Source organism: Neofelis nebulosa, chromosome 1 (assembly GCF_028018385.1).
Source record: "Neofelis nebulosa isolate mNeoNeb1 chromosome 1, mNeoNeb1.pri, whole genome shotgun sequence".
NCBI lineage: Eukaryota > Metazoa > Chordata > Mammalia > Carnivora > Felidae > Neofelis > Neofelis nebulosa.
Window position 1 is genome coordinate 60,517,126 of NC_080782.1, and position 25,281 is coordinate 60,542,406.

The window sequence follows — 25,281 nt, forward strand, 5'->3', positions numbered from 1 at the left end:
AGGAGCCACTGTGGGCACCTGTTGCTTTGAGTTTTCTTTAGGACCTGACCTTCAAGCTGCCTCATGACTGTGAATGGTGACTTTGCATTTCAACTTGTTTGTTTGGGGGCTTGCATGTATGTCTGTTGAGAACATATTTCGACAACAATCTGTCAGCCCAGTAATGAGGGTTTGCTAATGAGGCTCCTGACAGACGCTTTTTATTTACAAAGATGACAAATGCCACCACTTGGCTGTGCTTGAATTATTCCAAAGGCCAGTGGGCTCATTATAGTCATCAATACTTGCTACACCGAGGCTCATTTTGTTTGAGACTGTGTATAATTTGGATTTCTGCTAATTGAATCATTTTTGAAGTTCTTGCAAAGGGAAGAATCTTTTAAAATTCCTGTCCTTTTACCCATCTCTGAACTTGTCTGTTTTGTAATGACTGACTTTTGCAAATCACATATTAGACACCATTTGCTGCTGTTAAAACTGTGGGTATTATTTTAGTATGTTTGCCAAACTCCCTCAGCCTTTGTACATCTCTAAGGAAGAGGTTGAAGCATGCATCTGAACACGGGGCCCAGGCAGGTAATGGGAATAAGTGAGGGGCTGGGTGGAGGCTGGTGAGTTGAGGCACCTGTTCTGTGTGATGAGACCAGCTGCTCCTCGCTGTCAGCCTACTGAGGCCATGGGGAAGCACTAGCCACTGTCACTGGGCCTCCTATTTTTACAAAAGGAGGAAATTCGCATTGTTGTGTGAGATCTCTGTATTTTTAGATGATTTTTGGAGATGTTGGCAATGATTTCAACAGCTTGTTGAAGCCTAGGGCCTTCCAGACTTGGATTTGTGCCTGAGGTCTAAAGCACCTCACAGTAGTTTCTTTGCTACTTAAAAACAAGCAGAACAACAACAAAAACCAGCAATAAGCTTGTAAGAGTAGATAAGAGACCTGTTTGTTTATTTTCTCTTTGCAGATTGGTATAGGGGATACCTCCTAAAGCACAAAATGTTACAGGTAAGGTCAATTCGTTTTTACTTGAAACAATACTGGATGTCTTTACATGATGCTGCAATCCCTTTGGGCAATTACCAACCTCTGTAGCTCATCAGCACATTTGTCTCCTCTCTCCTTTGTGTCCTGCGCTTTTCCACCTCCACACCTCGGCACTTGCTGTGTCTCAGCTCCCTTCCACTTAAGGCTAACCTCCGCAGGTCTCGTTCCTTCTGACTTTTTCTGATAGGCCAGTTGCATATGATTTCCCCCTTCCTTGACTCCCCATGGAATTGTACACGTTTTGTTTGAAATTTATCTTCTGCTGCCTTTCTCTAGAGTTGTTTGGGTGCATTCATCATTTCCTCCCCTCACAGAGACAAGTCCAGTCTCTGCCTTTGGGGAGTTCACCTGTTCCAACCCCATGTTATGCCATCATCTCCATGAAAGCGGGCACCTAGGGTGGACGCAGATGCCTCCAGCGGACACCCTGGTTAATTTATGAAGGAATTTGCAAGTAATTGATAAACTTCTCTTGCTAACTGAGACAAGCTTATGGGGCAAGGAAATAAGACACTTCTTCCCTCCTCTCTGGCATTGCTGTATTGGGAGGCATGATCCCAATGTGCTGTCCAAAGAACAATGAAATAAATCCAGGGAAAAATAGGTCTTATATCAAATAGCCCACATGCAACCAAGGACACTGTTGCTTTAGGACCTGACCTTCTAGCTATTTGTGACTGTGAAGAGTGACTGCTTTCCTGGAATTGGGCAGGAGAGGGGAGAGACAAAGCACCTTGTTTCTCTTAGAGCGAGTCTTTTTTTTTTTTTTTTTTTTTTTTTTTTTTGTCCTGTCTTGTCCAAAATAGGACTGAAGCATCCTCGGGATTCTAGGGCTATTATGAGATCTAGAACAACTGGTGGAGAACTGGCTAGAAAGAACTAGACCTAAGAGAATGAGTTATTCCTTTAAAGTTGGAGGGTTTTTACCAGCCAATAGCTTTTGGGAAAAACCACAAAGGCCTCAGGTCATTTCTGTAAGGATATGTCATTTTATTTTATTTTATCTTATTTTATTCCCAACAGGGCATTTTCCCTAAATCCTTTATCCACATCAAGGAAGTGACAGTGGAGAAAAGAAGGTATTTGTCATTCTTCACCAGACTTGACCCTCCCACAGCTCCCAGGTGCCTCTGTCCTGTCTGCTTTGAAAACCTAACTTGGCAGATGTGAATCAGCTGATCCCTCTTCTTCGTGCCCATGTTTATTTGTGTGTCTCCTTTTCCTCATGAAATGGGAGATCTAATCCAAGTTGATTGCTGTTCAGACCTGATGATGAGGGAGTATTAGGAAGTTGGAGAATCAAACTTTTCACTGGCACCTGCCTTTGAACTATATTAAAGTAGATTGAGCCTGAATAACGAGCTTGAAGGGCCCACCCTAGTGAAGGAGGACATTAAAAAAGAAGCTCCTTGCATTTGCATAATGTAATTGGTGTGGCTATTGGAGGCGGTTCAGTCTCTTGCCAACAAGGGCCCTCTTAGCAGCTGCAGCTTAATGCAAATTTGCCAGCATTTTATCTTGTTAGCACCTGGGTCTCAATTTCACAGAGTTCTGTCTCCCACCTTAAATAGAAATATCGAGAACATCATTCCTGCAGAAATTCCTCTGGCACAAGAAGTGACAACGACACTTTGGGAGTGGGGCAGCATCTGGAAACAGCTCTACGTGGTGAGACTCAAAACCCTGATCCCTGGGATGCTTCCTGCAGTCTCTGTATGGTTCACATTTGGAATTCATCCTTGAGCAGGGCAGGCCAAGGTGGCCTCGGCAGCATAGTAGAGAACAAACAGTAGGAGTACATCGAGGCCCAGAGAGATTAGGTAACTTTCTCAAAGCCACACAGCAAGCTTGTGACTGAGCCATAATAAACGGGGGTCTGATGTGATCCTTCGGCTTTAAAACTAGTGCAAAAGTTTTTGCTAAAAGATAAAGCTTCCTTTAATGGGACTTTTTATTACATTTTAATAAACCCTGGGGACTTTAATTTGGTAGTCTACTGACAATACCTTGAGAAATACCGTCTTATATTTTAATTAACTAATGGTTATTGTCCTTAGATCTGTGAATAAGTTTTGACCCTGGAAAAACAAAGAGTGCATTTTACATGTGTTTTCCCTGTATTGAAGCAAATCTAATTTTAAATCCTCCTTTGATGCTTCTAAACTTCCTAATGAAAGCAATTAGCTAAGAAAACCAGTAAGCTGAGAGTTGAAAACGTCAACCGGGGCTTACCGCATCTTTGTTACAGCCCTGTGTTCACCTGCTGGTATGTACACATGCTATTTGTAGACTTAACTTTTATGGTCATAAATATCAACTCCCGTGTGGATACTTCGTATTATATGGTAATCGGCACATCCAGTTGTATAGTTGTTAGGAAAGTTTAGGGGGAGAACAGTGACTTGAAGCTAAAGCAGTTAATTATTCACCTCCACTACTCCCTTTTAAACATAGCATACACACGCAATGTGGCAACTTGTCATTTTCCCTTAAAAAATCTTTAAATATCAAGTCCATTGTGCCCTTTGCCCTAGTAAAGAGAACCTTAAACTTCCGGTATTTCAGTATCACCTTCATGATTCTTGCCGTGTCTATGTACCACCTGTACGATATTTACTTAATACCTAAATTGGCTCCCTTTTTAGTAAACTAAAATAACTTACTTAATAAATTGTACAGCCTTCCATGCCTTCCAACAACAACTTCCCATTCTCCAACACTAACTGGATGCCTTATAATTCAATTCAGTTCTAACACAGCCTACCCAGAGTCAGTTTCAGATTCCACAGATTTAAGGACTGAGTCCTACAAGGTTGCCCTCACTTAGGATGCCAGTTGCAAGTCCCAGGTTCCCAGGCTACGCACACTTCTGTCCAAACTTAATACAAATTCAGGGGTCCATCATTCCTCTCCACCTCTATGTGGGGACTCGTAATTCCTTAGAACAACTCACAGAGCTCTGGAAAGAGCTGTACTCATGGTTACTGTTTTACTATAAAGGCTTCAATGCAGAAAAGCCAAAAGGAAGATATATACAGGTAAAGGAATGGGGTGGGTAAGCACAGAGCTTTCATGCCTTCTCTGGGCATGCCACTTTCTCTGCACGAAGCATGCTCATCTGGGAAGCGCCAGGAACCTTACTGATTGAGAGTTTTAATCAAAGTTTCATTACATAGGCATGGTTGTTAAATCGTTGGACATTGGTGATTAGGCTCCATCCCCAGCCTCCCCCCTCCCTGAAGGGAAGAGTGAGGGGGGTATGGCTGAAAGTTCCAACTCTCTAATCACATAGTGGGTTCCTCTCACATTCAGCCCCCATCCTGAAGCTGTCTAAGGGACCATCAGGAGTCACATCATTAGCGTAAACTCAGGTATGGTCAAAAGGTGCTCATTATGAATAAAAAAAAATGCTGTTATCACTCAGGATGTTCCAAGGGCTTTAGGAGCTCTGTGCCAAGAACTGGGGACAAAGAACAAACTATATATATATATAAAAAATTATATATATAATTTATATATATATATAATATATATATATATAATTATATATATAAATTATATATATATAAAATTATATATATATATAAATTATATATATATAAATAAAATTATATATATAAAAATAAAATTATATATATATATAAATAAAATTATATATATTTATATATATTATTATATCACACATGCTTTCCCAAATGGAAAGCCAAAAGTGCTTGGCACAATTAGAAGAACATTATCAAATAAATACAATGAAAACAAGTCAATGTTGTTAAGTGCTTGCTATAGTACCTGTCAAAAGCTCTGAGCTGAAGACCTCTCTCTTTGTTAAAAAAAAATGGACAAATGTGAGAGAGGGGTTAAAGACAACATTACCAGGAAACTGTACCTTTCTCCTTCCTTTGTACAGAAGGATGGAAGAAGAATGGAAGAAAATCACCATATGCGTCCATGTTATTTAACATTGTGTCTTTCTATCACCAAAAGCTGTTGTGTCCCACAGGTTGTGCACATGTCACACTTGGGGGACTGCTGCCCTATAAATAGGTCTCTATCACCAGAAAAATGGCCCTAGTTTCCAGCCTTAAATGTCCTGAGCACTGGGACCTGCATTACAGCAGATATTCATGGCATTGCTGCTCAACAAGTATCTTTTCTGATAAGAGTCAGAAATCACCCGTTCTTTAACCAAGAAGTGATTGGGATTATTAGTTTCATTTCTGGAAATCCCTGGGGCCCAGGGGGAGGAACTTTGTGGATGACTGAGACTACCACCTAATCCCTTTGTAGCTGGGTAGGGGCCAGGAGAGATGCTCAAGTCATGGCCCCTGAACATGTCTGACTTTGGCACAGTTTACCACATAGATACCCACACACACCCTCGGTGCAGGTGACTGTGCATTGTTTTTTCTCGTAGGCCAGCAAAAAGGATCGGTTCCTGCAGGTGCAGGCCATGATGTACGACCTGATGGAGTGGCGGTCCCAGCTCCTCTCAGGAACTCTGCCTAAGGACGAGTTAAAGGAACTGAAGCAGAAAGTCACATCCAAAATAGACTATGGCAACAAGTAACCTCTCTTTCCTCTGCAAAGATGCTCTTTTCTCTTACCCACCCCCCTTCTTTCCTGTCTCCCTACAGAGAAGCTTGGTTTCATTTTTAGATACAAGTTTGCCACTTTCTATTTGAGAGAAGGCTGTTACCAACGCCATGCTTGTGTGCCTTTCTTATCACCCCGGTGGGATCTGGGGACATGCAAGTGGAGGGAGGGCTTGCTTTTACAGGGGTTATTACTGGGATGAGAGATTTAGGGCACTCATTTAACCTACTTCCGAGGGGCTGGGGAACACAGTCATGCTGGTTCACTTTTGGCTTAGTTGTCATTTTATTCCTGCACTTAACAAAATTCTCCCTTAAATCCCAGTGTGAGATTTAAATGTCCCTTCCCCCATCCTAAATTATCCACCCCACATGCCATCAGCTAACTCCTATGCATAGTCACAAAAGCGTTTCCTCAAGAGGGAAGAAGCAGGGTTGGAATTTAGATGTTCTGAAGTTAAGGAGAACATGAAACAATTTTTTGAGGCAGGACAACCCACTGATAATAATAGTAGTGATAATATTTTTTTTTCAACGTTTTTTATTTATTTTTGGGACAGAGAGAGACAGAGCATGAACGGGGGAGGGGCAGAGAGAGAGGGAGACACAGAATCGGAAACAGGCTCCAGGCTCCGAGCCATCAGCCCAGAGCCCGACGCCGGGCTCGAACTCACGGACCGCGAGATCGTGACCTGGCTGAAGTCGGACGCTTAACCGACTGCGCCACCCAGGCGCCCCTAGTAGTGATAATAATATTATAAATTAACATTTAATCTGAGTTGTTATGCACCGGGCTTGATGCTAAGTGTTTTACATTTATTGTCTTATTTAAATCTTATAACAGCCCTATGGGGCATGCAGTTTTATTATCCACACTTTTTTTTTTTTTTCAGATGAAGAAACGAAGGCTTTTAAAGAGGTCAAGTAATTTGTCCAGAATCACATAGCTAGTAATGGCAGAACCAGAATTTAGAACCAAGCAGTCTGGCTCCAGAGTCCATGGGCCTCTCCACTATGGTACCTGGTTAGCATTGGAGAACTGTAAATCTTCACCCCTCTCCTGGATGAGAGGGGTGCCCTCCAAATCCTACTCGTTTGTTTATTCATCCCAACAACAAACATGTGTTGAACGCTTATGATTGGCCTGATATCTTGCCAGCTGTTGAGGCTGTAGATGTCAAAGTTCCTGTCTGCTAAGAGACCAGTCTGGTTAGGAGGAAGCTACAAGTAAACTATTGTTATGTATTGTGTTAAGTTTGATAGCTTACCAAGCAAGAGTACTCTTAATTCGCCATGGAGAAGGAAGTCAAAGAAGGCTTCCTGAAGGAGGTAACCCTGAGGGGAATTTTGAAAAATAAAGAAGTGTTAAGTAGGCTAAAAAAAAGGAAGGCAGTAGTGTGTGACAGAGCATGGCATGTTTAGAGGATTGTGAAATGGGTCAGAAGGCTGGGACTTATGTCCGAGGGGGAAGTAGAACGAGTCTATTCAATGGGAGTAAGAAGAAAATTTCTTAGCAGCCAGGCTTTCTTGCTTTTGTCATATGCACTGAGGAAGAAGATCCATATGCACTAGGAAAGTCAGTGGGTCCAGCTTACACCTGCTTCCCATCCCAGAAGCATGGTCCCTCTGCCGGTTCCCCTGCTGGCAGCTGGCAAGCGTGTCCAAATCTGCTTATAATGCACATCATCCCAGAGCGACAGGAAGAGTTTGCCACACAGCTGCTGCCACCGTTGGTGCGGTGACATCTTTAGCTGAGTACAGTCGCAGCTGAGAGTGTGAGAAGTGAGGGAGTTTTGCTGCTTTGCAATAATGGCATCTGTGACCTTCAGATGTTTCTTCACAGGGTTCCTAAGAAAAGGGGCCAAGGATGGAAGAAATGGTCACCACCCATAGGAAGCCTTCTCTGATTTTCCCCTACCCACCCCTGGCTGGGTTAGGTGCTCTTGTAGGCCCTTAGCACCCCAAGAGTAATCACCTCTTTACTGGCTTGTCTCCCCTGCTGTGATGGGCACTCTCTAATACAGTGACCATTTAATTCATCTCTTGTGGCGGGAACAGGGTCTGCACACAGGAGGCACTCAGTGAATGATGACTGGATGAATACATGAATGTTGGTGAGAGGAGAAAGAGGAGGAGGGCGCCTGCCCCCTTCAGTTGTGTCTCTGCAGCATTGCCTCAACCAACCCTGAGCTTTCAGTTTCAGTTCCCTTTGGGGAAGTGAGAGGCATCCTTGGAGACTGAGGCCCTGAGCCGGGGGGTGGCCCATGATTCTTGCCTCCCTTTCCTGATGACTTCAGCTGGCAGGGAGGGAGATTTGGACACCTCCAATTAACACTGGCCTGGTGTCTTGGGAGGTCAGAGCTCTGATATGGGTTGGGTGGCTTCATGAAAGCCAAAAGGGCAGACCTCTGGGCAGAGTGTCAGGAGCTGTGGTGAGGTACATCATCCTCAGGCTGTTGAACCAGGAATTAAGTGATGGAGGACTGACCAGAATCAGCCTGTTTCTCTTCTTTGTTCCTTCATTCAGACATCAAACTTTTTGAGCACATGCTAGGCCTCGAGGACACAGACATTTACAAAAACATTTACAAAAAACAGCCACTATATGGACAACAAAAAGCAAGCAGTGAGAACCAACAATAACTTGCTAAGTACCTGCCAGGCGCTGTTTTAAGCACTTTTCATGCATTAACTCGGTTAGGTTCCATGACAACTCTATGAGGTAGGTAGGTGCTATTATCGTCTCTGTTTCTCAGATGAGGAAACTGAGGCTCAAAGAGTGATTAGGTCATTTTTCCCCAGATGACTGAAATTTGAACCAAGTAGGTTGGCTTTAGAATTCAAGTGCTTGACTACTGCATTCTATTGCCTCCAAGGACTGTGGATTAATATGGGAGAGAGAGAAGTGAACAGACTCTTGAGTAGGAATTCATGCATTTCATGAGAGCAGGAAGCATGGACCAGAAGGTGGGGGCTGGGGGTGGGAGGAGACAGGCAGGTGGCTAGCATCTGCCCTAATGTAACAAAACTAGTGGGGATTATTAGGACAAAAATTGAGAAGGAGAAAGAGAGAGAGAGAGAGAATGGGAGGAGCTCAGAGAACGGAAGCATGGAGGGGAAGGCAGACAGGGGCTGGAAACTTGAGGGCCTAAGTGCCAAGTAAAGAAGTTTGGATTTGTCCAGACGATCTGGAGCCACATAAGGAGCCACTTCTGTTTTCATTACCATTAAATTTTTTTTGTTTTTGGAAAATGCATGCAGTGGGAGCTTCTTCCCCTGCCTTTGTTTTCAGTTCATTTTATCACTTTCTCGAACAGAAGAGAGCAGTGTGGGGCTACCTCTGAGAAGAAACTGCTAAAATGCTCATTTCTCCAAAGCAAATGGTCTGCTGTTCAGTTGGGAGACAGCCTCTCCTGACCCTGGGTTGTGGGAATCCTGACAGCCCGGCCTGTGACTACTAAAGCTGCTAAAATTCCACACGAGACTGGTAATGGGCAAGCTTCCTGGTCTCCAAGAAGTGAGGAATCCTCAAATGACTCCTCCAAATCCCAAGATAGCTGGACCCAGAGAATGTTTTATTCATACATTTTAGAACCGAATCCACTTTGATAAATTTTGAAGAGAAAGAACTAGAGAGATCTTGGCATTAAATTATGTATTGGCTATGCTCCATCTTTTCTGAGGTCACGCGAGTCTCTGCTCAGCATTAGTTGAAAGCATTTATACCCCCGTAGCATCGCCTGTTCGGCAGCATGGCTGTGCAACATTATGAGTCATATCTAGTTGGAAGTTAATCTCCTAATGAATGTGGACAAATGGGTGAACCTTGGCTCCCTTCTGTTTGTATTTGGATGAGATGAGAGATGTGCTTCTCAGTCCAGTTCTCAAATAAGAGATGAAAACGTCGTCTCCTTCACTTGTCTTTGCTGCCCTTGCAGAATATGGAACTCAGTAGTGGTGCCTAAGCAGGACTCCTGTTGGCCTTCTCAGAGTCTCCACCAGCTCTCTTTGTATAGACAGCTGAGGCCCTCCATCTCAACATCAAGTGCAAAAGCAGCCTCACATCAAGGCCTCTGCAAACCTATCCTTGTCCCCTAATCCAGTACCACGCCTAAGCACCTCCTATTTAGAAAGTATACCGTAGAGGTTAAGAGTCAGACCAGGATGCCATATTACTTTTTAACTAGCTATGTGACTTTGGGCAAATTAATTAGCCCCTATAATTTTGGTCTTTTCTTCATCTGTAAAATGGGTATGTTAACAGTATATATGCCTCATAAGGTTTTTGTAAGGGTTAAGTGCATTAGCATACGTAAAATATTTAACATATGTGAGCTTACTGCAAATGCTGTGCATTTGCTGTTACTAGTATCACTGATGCCAATCAGAACGGCAGATGCTGTTGCAACAAATCAACACCAAGCAGGGGAAACCTTGTGGCCTGGAAGTCAAAGAGTTAATGAGCAAGCTGTGGGTAATGAGCAGTATATCTGAGAATCCCCACCCCCCCCTCCAACAGCTATGTTCAAAATGTTGTTGAATAGATAACATAGGAATACATTTTCTGCTATGTTTGCATTATGTTACATTACATTACATTATAATATATTATATTATAAAACAAAGATAAGGCACATGTTTCCTTAGACCCCTCCACCCAAGGTCCTACTTCTCACAGGTGTCCTTGTTAGTAGTATTGGTAGTTTGCTGCTTTTTGTCCAGTCCTTTCTCTCTTTGCTTTTTACTCACGTGCATGTATCCAGGTAATATATCTGGCTTGACTTACTTGTTTGCGTAAACATATCATATGCATTTTTCCATACTTTAGCTTTTTAATGTTTATTTATTTTGAGAAAGAGCAAGAAAGAGCACGATCAGGGGACAGAGAGAGAGGGCGCGGGAGAAGGATAGAGAGAGTGGGAGACAATCCCAAGCAGGCTCCATGCTGTCAGTTTGAACCCACAAACCATGATGAGATCGTGACCTGAGATGAAATCAAGACTTGGGTACTTAACCAACTGAGACACCCAGGTGCCCCCGTACTTTATTTTTTCTCACTGAGCTGTATCATTAAACATATTAAAACTATACCCTATTTTTTAAGCCATGCACATGGAATTGCATTATAGGTCATGGTTTATTTATCCATTTTCCCTATTTTTTAAAAAATATAATTTATTGTCAAATTGGCTTACATACAACACCCAGTGCTCATCCCAACAAGTGCCCTCCTCAGTGCTCACCACCCATTTTCCCCTCTCCCCCACCCCCATCCACCCAGTTTGTTCTGAGTATTCAGGAGTCTCTTGTGGTTTGCCTCCCTCCCTCTCTGTTTGTAACTATTTCTTCCCTTCCACCCCTCCACCCCCATGGTCTTCTGTGATGTTTCTCAAGTTCCACATATGAGTGAAAACATATGGTATCTGTCCTTCTCTGACTGACTTATTTCACTCGGCATAATACCTTCCAGTTCTATCCATATTGCTACAAATGGCATGATTTCACTCATTCTCATTGCCAAGTAGTATTCCATTGAATATATAAACCACATCTTCTTTATCCATTCATCAGTTGATGGACATTTAGGCTCTTTCCATTATTTGGCTGTTGTTGAAAGTGCTGATATAAACATTGGGGTATAGATGCCCCTATGCATCAGCACAACTGTATCCCTTGGGTAAATTCCTAGTAGTGCTATTGCTGGGTCATAGGATAGATCTATTTTTAATTTTTTGAGGAACCTCCACACGTTTTCCAGAGTGACTGCACCAGTTTGTATTCCCACCAATAGTGCAAGAGGGTTCCCATTTCTCCACATCCTTGCCAGCATCTGTGGTTTCCTGATTTGTTCATTTTAGCCACTCTGACTGGTGTGAGGTGGTATCTCAGTGTGGCTTTGATTTGTATTTCCCTGATGATGAGTGACATTGAGCATCTTTTCATATGCCTGTTGGCCATGTGAATGTCTTCTTTGGAAAAACGTCTATTCTTGTCTTTTGCCCATTTCTTCACTGGATTATTTGTTTTTCGGGTGTGGAGTTTAATAAGTTCTTTATAGATTTTGGATACTAGCCCTTTATCCGATATGTCATTTGCAAATATCTTTTCCCATTCTGTAGGTTGCCTTTTAGTTTTATTGATTGTTTCCTTTGTGGTGCAGATGCATTTTATCTTGATGAGGTCCCAATAGTTCTTTTTGCTTCTAATTCCCTTCCCTTTGGAGATGTGTTGAGCAAGAAATTGCTGTGGCTGAGGTCAAAGAGGTTTTTTCCTGCTTTCTCCTCTAGGGTTTTGATAGTTTCTTGTGCCACATTTAGGTCTTTCATCCATTTTGAGTTTAATTTATGTGTATGCTGTAAGAAAGTGGTCCAGTTTCATTCTTCTGCATGTTGCTGTCCAGTTCTCCCAGCACCATTTCCTAAAGAGACTGTCTTTTCTTTCCATTGGATGCTCTTTCCTGCTTTGTCAAAGATTAGTTGACCATACATTTGTGGGTCCAGTCATGGGTTCTCTATTCTATTCCATTGGTCTATGTGTCTGTTTTTGTGCGAATACCATACTGTCTTGATGATTACAGCTTTGTAGTAGAGGCTAAAGTCTGGGATTGAGGCTAAAGTCCTGCTTTGGTTTTCTTCTTCAATATTACTTTGGCTATTTGGGGTCTTTTGTGGTTCCATACAAATTGTAGAATTGTTTCTTCTAGCTTCGAGAAGATGCCAGTACAATTTTGATTGGGATTGCATTGAATATGTAGATTGCTTTGGGTAGTATTGACATTTTAACAATATTTATTCTTCCAATCCATGAGAATGGAATGTTTTTTCATTTCTTTGTGTCTTCTTCAATTTCCTTCATAAGGTGTCTATAGTTTTCATCACACAGATCTTTTACATCTTTGGTTTGGTTTATTCCTAGGTATCTTATGATTCTTGGTGCAATCATAAATGGGATCAGTTTCTTTATTTCTCTTTCTATTGCTTCATTATTGGTGTATAAAAACACAACCAATTTCTGTACATAGATTTTTGTACCCTGTGACTTTACTGAATTCATGTGTCAGCTCTAGGAGTCTTTTGGTGGAGTTTTTCAGGTTTTCCATGTAGACTATCATGTCGTCTGCGAAAAGTGAAAGTGAATTCTTCTTTGCCAATTTTGATGCCTTTTATTTCAGCTTGTTGTCTGATTGCTGATGCTAGGACTTTCTAACAGAATGTTAAACAACAGTGGTGAGAGTACACATCCCTGTCGTGTTCCTGATCTCAGGGGGAAAGCTCTCAGTTTTCTCCATTGAGGATGATATTAGCTGTGGGCTTTTCCTACATGGCTTTTATGATGCTTAAGTTTATTCCTTCTATCCCAACTTTCTTGAGGGTTTTTATAAAGAAAGGATGCTGTATTTTGTCAAATGCTTTTTCTGCATCTGCATCCTGCATATGACGGGATCATATGGTTCTTACCCTTTCTTTTATTAATGTGATGTATCACACTGATTGATTTGTAAATATTGAACCAGTCCTGCAGCCCAGGAATGAATCCCACTTGATCATGGTGAATAATTATTTTTATATGCTGTTGAATTTGATTTGCTAGTGTATTCTTGAGAAATTTTGCATCCATGTTCATCAGGATATTGGCCTGTAGTTCTCCTTTTTTTGTGGAGTCTCTGTCTGGTTTGGGAATCAAGGCAATGCTGGCTTCATAGAATGAGTCCAGATGTTTCCCTTCCATTACTATTTTTTGGAACAGCTTTACATGTTGGTAGAATTCCCCAAGGAAGCCATCTGGTCCAGGACTCTTATTTGTTGGGAGATTTTTGATAACTGATTCAATTTCTTCACGAGTAATGGGTCTGTTCAAATTTTCAGTTTCTTCCTGTTTGAGTTTTTTTGGTGTGTGGGTGTCTAGGAATTTGTCCATTTCTCCCAGATTGTCCAGTTTGTTGGCATATAATTTTTCATAGTATTCTCTGATAATTGCTTGTATTTCTGAGGGATTGGTTGTGATAAATCCATTTGCATTCATGATTTTATCTGTTTGGGTCCTCTCTCTTTTCTTTTTGAAAAGTCTGGCTAGTTTATCAATTTTGTTTATTTTCTCAAAAAACCAACTCTTTTTTAAAAATTTTTTTTATTTTTTTATTTTTGAGATAGAGAGAGACAGAGCATGAACAGGGGAAGGTCAGAGAAAGAGTGAGACACAGAGTCTGAAACAGGCTCCAGGCTCTGAGCCGTCAGCACAGAGCCTGATGCAGGGCTCGAACCCACGGACTGCGAGATCATGACCTGAGCTGAAGTCGGACGCTTAACTGACTGAGCCACCCAGGTGCCCTCAAAAAACCAACTCTTTGTTTCATTGATTGTTCTACTGTTTTTGTTGTTGTTGTTTGGATTCTATATTGTTTATTTATGTTTCAATCTTTATTGTTTGTCTTCTTCTGTTGGGTTTGGGGTTTCTTTGTTGTTCTGCTTCTATTTCCTTTAGGTGTGCTGTTAGATTTTGTATTTGGGATTTTTCTTGTTTCTTGAGATAGGCCTGGATTGCAATGTATTTTCTTCTTAGGACTGCCTTTGCTACATCCTAAAGCATTTGGATTGCCGTGTTTTCATTTTCATTTGTTTCCATATATATTTTTTAATTTCTTCTTTAATTGCCTGGTTGACCCATTTGTTCTTTAGTAGGATATTCTTTAACCTCCATGCATTTGGAGGTTTTCCAAACTTTTTCCTGTGGTTGATTTCAAGTTTCATAGCATTGTGATCTGAAAGTGTGCATGGTATGATCTCAATTCTTTTATATTTATTAAGGACTGTTTTGTGATCCAGTATGTGATCTATCTTGAAGAATGTTCCATGTGCACTTGAGAAGAATGTGTATTCTGCTTCTTTAAGATGAAACGTTCTGATTATATCTGTCAAGTCCATCTGGGCCAAGGTATCATTCAGGGCCATTGTTTCTTATTGATTTTCTGTCTAGATGATCTGTCCATTGTTGTAAGTGGAGTATTAAGATCCCCTGCAATTATCACATTATTACCAATAAGATTGCTTATGTTTGTGATTAATCGTTTTATATATTTGGGTGCTCCTGAATTTGCTGCATAAACATTTATAATTGTTAGCTCTTCTGGATGGGCAGACCCCATAATTATCATATAATGCCCTTCTTAATCTCTTGTTACAGCCTTTAGTTTAAAACCTAGTTTGTCTAATATAAGTATGGCTATTTCAGCTTTCTTTTGACTTCCAGTAGCAGAGATGGTTCTCCATCCCCTCACTTTCGATCTAAAGACCTGTCCTCAGGTCTAAAATACATCTCTTGTAGACAGCAAATAGATGGGCCTTGTTTTGTTATCCATTTTGATACCCTATGTCTTTTGATTGAAGCATTTAGCCATTTACATTCAATGTTATTTTTGAAAGATATGGGTTTAGAGTCATTGTGTTATCTGTAGGTTTCATGCTTGTAGTGTTGTCTCTGGTCCTTTGTGGTCTTTGCAACATTACACTTACAGAGCCCCCCCTCTGAGGATCTCTTGTAGGACTAGTTTAGTGGTGATTAAATCCTTCAGTTTTTGTTTGGGGAAACCTTTATCTTTCCTTGTATTCTGAATGACAGGCTTGCTGGATAAAGGATTCTTGGCTGCATATTTTTCCTATTCAGCACATTGAAAATTTCCTGCCACTCCTTTCTGGCCTGCCAAGTTTCAGTGGATAGCTCTGCTACTACCCTTATGTGTCTACCTTTGTAGGTTAAGGCCCGTTTATCTCTAGCTGCTTTCAGAATTCTCTATCTTTGTATTTTGTTTCACTATGATATGTCATGCAGAAGATTGATTGAAGTTATGTTCAAGGGACTTCTCTATGCCTCCTGGATTTCAATGTCTGTTTCCTTCCCCAAACTGGGGAGTTTCTCAGCTAAGCTTTGTTCAAGTACACCTTCAGCCCCTTTCTCTCTATTTTCTTCTTTTGGAACTGCTATGATATGGATATCGTTCCATTTCATTGATCACTTAGTTCTCTAATTCTCCCCTCTTAATCCAGAATGTTTTTTACCTCTTTTTATCAGCTTTATCTTCTTCCATAATTTTATCTTCTATTTCACCCATTCTCCCCTCTGCCTCTCAATCCTGTCACTTCCTCTAGTTTATTTTGCACCTCATTACAACATTTTTATTTTATTTTAAAAACATTTATTTACTTTTGAGAGATAGAGACAGAGTGCAAGCAAGGATGAGGCAGAGAGAGAAGGAGACACAATATCTGAAGCAGGCTCCAGGCTCTGAGCTGTCAGCACAGAGCCCGATGTGGGGCTCAAACTCATGAACCATGAGATCATGACCTGAGCCGAATTTGGACACTCAACCGACTGAGCCACCCAGGCGCCCCGACATTTACAGCATTTTTAAAGTCATCATGACTATTTTTTAGTTCCTTGATCTTGCAGCAATATATTCTCTGATGTCTTCTATGCTTTTTTCAAGTCCAGCAATTAATCTTATGACTATTATTCTAAATTCTTGTTCAGTTAAATTGTTTATATCTGTTTTGAGCAATTCTTTAGCTGTCATTTCTTCATGGAATTTTTTTTTTTAGGAGAATTCTTCCCTTTTGTCATTGTGGCTAGTTTTCTGTCCATTATGTGTTTTAAAAACTTGTTACGTGCACTGTACCTGCCAGCACTACTATATTAAAGAGGGGTCATACACCGTCCAGGGCCTGGCCCTTCAGGAGGTGTTTTTTGGAAAGTGTTACTTGCTCTCTGTTGTGACTTTGGTTACTTTATGTCCCTACTAGTAGTGATGTTTTAGACCCTCCACCAGGTGTGTTTTGATTTGTTTGTTGAAGTAGCCCTGGAAAGGAAAATGAAGAAAAACAAACAGAAAACAAACATGCAAACACACAAACAAACAAACAAACAAACAAAACCAGAAGCACCAGCTACAAGTAAATAACAGGGTGGAGGCAGTGCTGATGGAAGAGGCCTTATCCCATACAAAGAGAGAAATGACAGGGGCAGGGAAAAAGAAAAAAATAAACATTGACCAGAAAAAGAAACTATACGGCTTAATCCTGAGAAAGAGAAAGGAAAATAAAGAAGGAGGCAGGGAAAAAGAAAAGAAAAGAAAGTTGTCCAGACAGAGAAACTATATGGTTTAATCCAGAGAGAGAGAGTAAAATAAAGAAGGAGGTGGGGGGAAAAGAAAAGAAAATTGACCAGAGAATCTAATGGCTTAATCCAGAGAGAGAGAAAGGAAAATAAGGAAGGAGGCAGGGGAAAAAGAAAAGAAAATTGACCAGACAGAGAAACTATATGGCTTAATCCAGGGAGAGAGTAAGGAAAATAAAGAAGGAGGTATAGAACATGTATCAAGATAATGGATTAAATACGTCTGCTTAAACAAACCAACAACCAGAGTAACCAGACTAGAGGGAAGAAATAAGAAGGAGGAAAGGAAGAATATATCTGTATAATAAGAACTGTCCAAGAATCAAGCCAGGCAATCCAACAGTGCTGGTCTGGAGGCGGGGCCGTCTGGTTCCTCAGCGTCAACCTCTCGCGGACATACGTAGTTACCAGGCGCAGAGGGGCGTGGCTAGGTGTAGGCGGGTCCCGTGTCCACTGTGGGCCTGCTGTCCTTTCCCTGAAGCCCGCCTTGTTGGTGATGGGGAGAAAAATGGCGACACCCCAGTCTCTCCACCACAGACCGGGTGTCCCAAACCACTCTGTTCGACCTGTCCTCACTGTGCCGCAGGCGCAAATGAGGTGGTTTGTGTTGCTTCGCTGACTCCTGTGCCTGGCGCTTGTCTGGGATTCAAACTCTCGCTCCACGCGCCCTGGTACTGGGGAAGCACCTCTGCACCACCCGATAAGTGGTCCCTGGCTGGTGGGCGCAGGCAGGCTTTGTCCTGTCCCACAGCACTCCGGGGAGGGGATCGCTGTCTTCCACTGCAGATTGCGCTCCTGACCTAGCCACGGAGCCTGGGGCTGGCTCCCCTCCCCCCAAGGTGCGTGATCCGGGCAGCCAGCCCCAGACCAGAGAAAGCCCCTCAGTTAGAGATTGGATCTTTCTCCATCCCTGTCTGGTTTTTCTCTTGTCCAGGTACAGTCCTATGCTTCCCCAGCCTCTCTTTTTCTTCCCTCTGTCTCTCCGCAGAAGGGGATCCTTCCCCTCCATTCGTTTTCTCTCCGGTTCTCAATCACGCACCTATGGCCCATCGGATTGTCCCAGTGGGTCCCTGGAAGCAGGTGTCTTTTTGCCTCCCAAGCCCTTTGCCTCCCGAACCCAAAGTCTTTTGGTTTCAACCCTGCTTTGTTTGAGACGAGGGAATTTCGGATCCCCCTACTTCTTCGCCATGTTAGCCCCTCCTCCCTCGCCATTCTCCCTTTGACAGACTTTTGGTTTGTTCATCACTTTGCTGATGTAAGCAATGCTGTAACACACATTCTTGTTCAAATGTGGGTGTTTCTCTAGATTTAATATCGCAGGAAAGATACACTTTAAGAAAATTTAATACACACTGCCATAGTACTACCCAAAGAGGATGAACTGTCCCAGTATGGCTCACAAGCCGTATGCAAGGTTGTTGGTGTAGAGCTTCTCTGTGAAAGTCTGCAATCTTCAGAGACCAGGCAAATTTTCTGGTATAAACCTTCCAACAACATCGTAAAGTCTTACGGATTTATCCTCACTTATGGATTTTGCTTTGCAGAATTCTTGAGCTTGATCTGATTGTCAGAGATGATGATGGAAATATCTTGGACCCTGATAATACCAGCGTCATCAGCTTGTTCCATGCACATGAGGAGGCGACTGATAAAATCACAGAGCGCATCAAGGAAGAATTGGTGAGCTTTGTAAAATAGCCTTTAGCCAAGTGAGGCATTATTTAGCATATCATAAACTTAAAATAATAGGCTAATTAACTAGAGTGTATATTATTCAAGGAGACATCTGTCCTATGACCTGAGATGATCAGTAGCCATCTGCATTTTATTGTTTTGGTACTTGGGACTGTAATTCATTCTGCATCCATCCCACAGGTAGTTTAATGCCAGGCAAGTTTCCTGTTCTCATGGGGCTTTTATATTCCAGAGAGGAGAAAAGAAAAAAGCAATAAAAAGTAAACAAACAAACAAATTAATTCCAGATGGTGATAAGTCTCTAAAAGACAATAAGCTAGGGTTCTGTGAATCATAGTGCATCAAGAGCTATTTTAAAAATGTACCATCAAGAAAGGCATCTCTCAGAGAAGACATCTGAGTTGACACTTGAATGATGTGAAGTCACCAGGCCTGGGAAGATCTAGGGACAAAGTGTTCTATGTATAGGGAACAGTAAGTGAAAAGGTCCTGATGTAGGACTGTGTTCTGAAGTTTCAAGGAGTAGAAAGGCCAGTGTTGATGGTGCATGCTGAGTCATTGGAGAGGGTAGGCAATGATTTGGAGACATAGGGAGCAGTAGCCAGATCTCACAAGGCCCAAGGCATCATGGAGAAGAGTTAAGATTTGTTATTCCAATTGTGGTAGAAAACTGACAAAAGATTTCAAGGAAACGTAATTTTATTTTTCAAGGTTAACATACTCTGATTTATGATTAAAAAATCATTTTAGCCACTGTGTATTATTTGAAAGAAGGTTTATTTTTAGCTCTATTGAGATAATTTTCACAGAATGAAATCAATTCATTATAAACTATAGTCTACTGAATCTGGCTAAAATACAGTGCTGGGTGAACTCCACCACAATCAAGATCTCAACAGTTGCATCACATTGAAAGTTTCTTTGAGTCCCCTTACAGTTGATTCCTTTCCCCAGTCTCCAGCTGCAGGCAGTCCCTAATTTGTTTTTTTGTGACTACACTTTTGCCTTTTCTGTAGTTTCATATAAATGAAATCGTATGGTTTTTGTGTTTGAATTAAAAAAATTTTTTTTTTTAGCGTCTATTTATTTTTGAGACAGAGAGAGACAGAGCATGAACAGGGGAGGGGCAGAGAGAGAGGGAGACACAGAATCTGAAACAGGCTCCAGGCTCTGAGCTGTCAGCACAGAGCCCGACGTGGGGCTCAAACTCACAGACTGTGAGATCATGACCTGAGCTGAAGTCGGATGCTTAACCGACTGAGCCACCCAGGCGCCTTGGTTTTTGTGTTTGACTTGCTTTACTCTGAATGGTGATTTTGAGGTTTGTGTCGTGGTATATATTATTTTTCCCTTTTTATTGCTGAGTTGCTATACCATTGACCAGTTGTCCATTTTGGGCAGGTGGGTTGTTTCCACTTGGGGGTTATTTTAACTAGTACTGCTATGAACATTTGCAAACACATGTTTGAACGTACATTTTCATTCTTTTCGAGTAATACCTGACAGTAGGATTGCTGGATCCTATGATACGTGTATGTTCCACTTATAAAGATTCTGCCATACTTGTTTCCAGAAGGGGCGTACAATTTTGCATCCCCATCAGTAGTATATGAGAGAGTTCCAGTAGCTCTGCATCCTGTCAACACTTGGTGCTGCCATTCTAGTGCTTGTGTGATGGTATCTCATCGTGGTTTTAATTTGAATTTTCCTGAATAACTAGTGAAGTTGAGCATCTCTTTATGTGCCTACTGGCCATGGCCATTTGTAATTTTTTGTGTGTGTGTGAAATGTCTGTTCAGATGTTTTGCCCATTTTAATTGGGTTGATTTTCTCATCATTGAGTTGTAAGAATTATTTGTGTATTCTAAATATGATTGTATGTTTGTATATTCTATATACAAATTCTCTACCAGATATATGTTTTTGCAAATATATTTTCCCAGTCTGTGCCTCCCCTTTTCATTTTCTTAAATGCATCTTTCAAACAGCAGAAGTTTTTTAGTTTCAATGGAGACCATTTAAGCATTTTTTGAAAAAGTAATTTGTGATTTTTATGACACTAATTTTATGATGAAGGCTGGGTAAATAGTACTATTTCCCAAAATGAGAAAATCAAGGCCAAGAGAGTCAAAGTGACTTGGCTCAGATTACAGAAGCTTTTGGTTGTAGACCTGGTTATAATGCAGAAATCTTCAGGCTTGCATCCTCAGTGGTGTGGGGCTAATTTTCTCTACCTTCCTCCTTTTTTCCTGCCACCTCTTAGTCAAAAGACCAGCCAGATTATGGAATGTATTCCCGGATCTCCTCATCTCCCACCCACAGCCTCTATGTCTTTGTGAGAAACTTTGTGTGCAGAATTGGGGAAGATGCTGAGCTTTTCATGTCTCTCTATGACCCCAACAAGCAAACTGTCATAAGGTAGGTGTGTTCAGTATTGCCTGACTTCTGTGTATATGGGAGGTTGGAGTTAGCAGAGTACAGAACATCCTTTTTATTCCTGCCATCACTTGTGGAGAAATTCCCACCTGGAAGAGAAACTGAGCCTGAAAATGTGGAAATAACTTTTTATAGGATGTACCAGTCAGGTGGAAATATTACCACCAAATTTTTCCCATAGTGCGGTTATGGTTACACAGTAGGGTTTTGTAAATAGGTTTGTGATTCTGGAAAACAACCAGAGGTAATGAGATTCATACAGGTGGCATTGGATAGATTAAAATTCATACTTTTAAAATAGGAGATGGATAGGGGGATGGGTGAAATAGGTGATGGGGATTGAGGAGGGCACTTGTGATGAGCACAGGGTGATGTATGGAAGCATTGAACCACTAGATTGTGTACCTGAAACTATTGTAACACTGTGTGCTAACTAACTGGAATTAAAATAAAAAAAAAAAAACTTAAGTAAAAAATAAAAACAGAACAAAATAAAACAAACAAAAACAAAATAAAACACAACCAGAGTTAAGAAATGAGTGGTGAGGGCGGTACCAGGTTAAGAATGTGGGCTCTGAGATCTGCCTGAGTTCACATCCTGGCCCCACCATTTACTCTTTCTTAACCTCAGGCAAATTGTTCATCTTTCCTAGCCCTGAGTTGCCCATTTGCAAAATGTGAGAGCCAACCTCACAGGGTCATTTCTTTCAGACATCAGTGAGAAGCACAGAGCCTGGCACGTGGTGCTCCAAGAGGCTGTGGCTATTATTATTACTACTTTAACTGGTTGCTCTCGAGAACAGAGAAAGCAAGGCAACCCTTGGGTGCCTCAGCTTAACGAAGTGAACACACCTTTGAGAATCTCCAGGGAGGAGACCCTGGTATACCTCCAGCCCCCACTACTAGGCCCCTGGCCCCTGCTTGTGGTTTAGACCATCCTTCCAGGTGGTGACCCTGCTGGTCTCCTCCATTGGGGTTTTGGGCCAATACATAGTCCCATATTTGAAGGCCCAGTTAACATATTGGAAGAAAGCTGGAGCATAATTCGTCTGTCTTTATGGAGAAAGTGGTGCCTCTCTAGCTTGGTTGTTATGATTAAATGAGACCATGTACAATGCCTAGTGAAGAGGAGTACTTTAGAAAATAATGGCTTTTCTGGAGACATTTGTGAAACACGGAGGGACTGTTCATCTAAGGAGAATGAACTGAGGTCTGTACATGATATCATTTAATTCCCTTTACTCCATGTCATTTGGGTGAGGAAATGAGGCTTGGGGAGATCAAGTGACTAGTCCAAAGTCATACATATGTATTAATGGTGGAACTGAGATTTCTACTCAGGTCCATCTATCTAACTCCAAAGACAAGCTAGTTCCCACTTTAGTATGTCACCAAGGAAAGAGTTGTATCAAATATCCTGAATGGTTCTCATCAGAGTGTCAGCATTGTCATGGTAGAAAGCTACTCTTTATAGCAAACCTAAATCCCTAACATTAAAGAGTCAGCCTAATTCACCTAGTGGGCCTCAGTGAACACTGGAAGTGAGTGTCCCTTTTCCCTCAGAACCCACCTTGAAATGGTCTGTGTGTCATAGGCCCCTTGCCATTCCCTGTCAGCTTTTCCCAAGGTGCCTGTGACAAAGATCCTGAAAGTACTCAGAGGACCCTTCCTGCCTCTCAGAAAACATGTTTCCTTATATTCGAATTGGCAAGGGTGCCTGGCCTACTGGCCTATCTAAGTGATGGATGACCTGAGCCAGCTCTGTAGAAGGAGGCAATGGATCAGTGACAAGGCAGCTCTGTTCCCTGATGTGCCATACAGGATGATATGCTCAATGGGGCATGCCTGAGTGATGTCTCTGAGAGTGCCAGATATACAGGGAAGCCCTCAGGAAACTGAGAGATGAGGAAGAGAGGGAACAAAAAGGGCAAAAACCAAAAGAAAAAAAATGAGAGAGAGAGAAGTAGAAAACAAAGAAAGATGAGAAGAGGCATGATACAAGAAAGGGGCAGGGGAACTTGAAAGCACTCCCTATGTCATTCTGACTCTGGACAGCTGTTTTTTCCCTAAGAAATCAATCTTCTCCCCTCTTACCAAGCAGGTTGACATAAATGAACCAAAGACAAGTTAGGGCATTCTCAGTGTGGCCCAAATGTGAACTGGGAACAATTTGGCTGAGACAGAGCTTTCAATGTTGGGATAAATCATGGTCCGATTCCAGTGGATGCTTAAAGAGAAGTTTGGGAAATCTAAGGTAAATTTTTGTAGGACAAAAAAAAGAAGCATCTTAGACATCAAGCCAGTGGCAAGGCTAATTTCAAAAAAAAAAGAAAAATCTTGAGGAGGAGTTGGGATGGTCCTCCCCTTCCTTGGAGGAGACTGTCATGTGCAATAGATCTCACCTGGCTCGGTGCCAGGTAGGCCTTTGGTCTTACCACCTAGTACTTGCTGGGCATGGATGGATAGGGCCAGCTCAGCCCTCTAAGTTGCTTTTCTTATTTATTGTATTTCCCCTAGAAGAAAATTGCTAGTGCCTGATGTTTAGACCTAACAGGCTGGTTCTCTGTTGGTCATGCTACATGTGATCAAAGGTCCTGGGAAATACCCAGGTATTTCACTGTGACATTCTGGAGATAACCAATGGGAAATACTAACAATTATTATTATTATTATTATTATTATTATTATTATTATTTGTATGGAACCTTGGAGGCTTCTTGGTTAGTTTGCTGAAAATTCCACTGAAATATTTAGAACTTACTAAGGAAAGAAAGAAAGAAAGAGAGGAAGGGAAGGAGGAAGGAAAGAAGGAAGGAAGGGAGGAAGAAAAAAGAAAAACTACATTTAACTTGATTGAATTTTAACCAGTGGTTAATCTAGAGCTGTGTTCATTTTGTTATCAGTGCCATTTCCCCCTTGACCTTGCTTAGACTACTCTCATCAGTCTTCTAGAGGTGAGTAGAGAGAGAGTAACAAGACATCAGAGAGAACCAAATCTCTAAAAACAAGGGACTTCCCTTAACTTTGTTAAATTCTTAGTATTCTTTTTTAGGATGATTTGGATTTTGAGCTTTACTTTGTTTTTATCCTAATTCAAGATAATGGGCATTTATTTAACACTAACTATATATGCTCCTGTATGGCATGGCAAACCTTATGACTCAACTCATCAAACTACTAAGTTTCTCCTAATTTTCCCAGTGTGGCTGGACTGACTAGTATGTACCCCACAGGGTGGGTATGGTTGCTAGAAGATGTAAGATGGTAAATGATCATATGTCAGAATTGTGTGACTGCCCCTCCTAAAACCCTTCAGGGAGTATCCATTACTTTTAGGATCAAGTCAAAATCCTTGGGTGACCTACAAGGCCTACATGGTCTGTCCTCTCTAATTTTTCTCTTACCACTTTCCCCTTGGATCTGGTTTGTATTTATTTTTATCTTATTTTATTTTATTTTACTTTATTTTATTTATTTGTTTATTTATTAATGTTTATTTATTTTTGAGAGACAGAGAGGCAGAGTGCGAGTGGGAAACAGGCAGAGAGAGAGGGAAGACACAGTATCCGAAGCAGGCTCCAGGCTCTGAGCTGTCAGCACAGCTGAGCCTGACGCGGGGCTTGAACTCATGAACTGTGAGATCATGACCTGAGCCGAAGTCAGACACTTAACTGACTGAGCCCAGGCACCCCTTGGATCTGGCTTTTAGGTGCATCAAGCTCCATTCTGCCTCAGGGCCTTTAAATGCATGTTTGCTTTGCCTGAAACATTTCTCTTTATCTTTTCCTGACCGACTTTATTTACATGTCATATCCTCAGCAAAGACTTCCCTGAGAACCCAGACTAGGACAGACTTTTTTGATATACATTCTTGTAACACCCTGAACTTTGTTTTGATAGCACAATTGCATATAAATAGTTGTCACAACTGCATTTAGATAGTTATTTCAGTGTATCTCAGATAATGACTAAGGCCATCTTTGGCCCATCATACTGTGACATTCCATTCAAGAAAACAGTCCTGTGTCCAATGGATCATTTTAAAAAATTCAAATCTTTATTCAGTCTTGAAAAGGGAATGAGATGAGAAGGGCAAATATATTCTTAATGTCCAGCAAAATATACCAAAATCCTTTCCTCCTCATCTCTTCCACTCTTAATAATGCTACAGAGAATGCTGCTTCTCTTCAAAAATATTAGGTAGCTGGGCCAGAATTTGCTTAGCAAATGGGGGAGGGAAAGAGACTATGAATGCACACATGTTATTGATTCTTTGCCCCCTGTCTCTGTTAGTGGTGATCTCTTAGAGGGAGGGACCACATCTGTCTCAAACACTACCGTGTCCCCAG

The 25,281-nt window shown here is 41.5% G+C and overlaps 1 protein-coding gene across 3 annotated transcripts in view; it reads left to right on the forward strand.

The window, feature by feature from the left end:
• The window catches only part of DOCK2 (dedicator of cytokinesis 2), a 417,694-nt gene that overhangs the window by 29,693 nt on the left and 362,720 nt on the right, over nt 1–25,281 (forward strand). For 2 of the 3 annotated variants that reach the window (XM_058723143.1, XM_058723158.1), the window contains exons 3-8: nt 964–1,004; nt 2,067–2,122; nt 2,591–2,711; nt 5,458–5,606; nt 18,346–18,481; nt 20,760–20,914. In XM_058723143.1, the coding sequence (XP_058579126.1) occupies nt 964–1,004; nt 2,067–2,122; nt 2,591–2,711; nt 5,458–5,606; nt 18,346–18,481; nt 20,760–20,914 (658 nt within the window). The remainder of the gene's footprint in view (nt 1–963; nt 1,005–2,066; nt 2,123–2,590; nt 2,712–5,457; nt 5,607–18,345; nt 18,482–20,759; nt 20,915–25,281) is intronic. The other variant, XM_058723150.1, reaches the window with a different exon arrangement.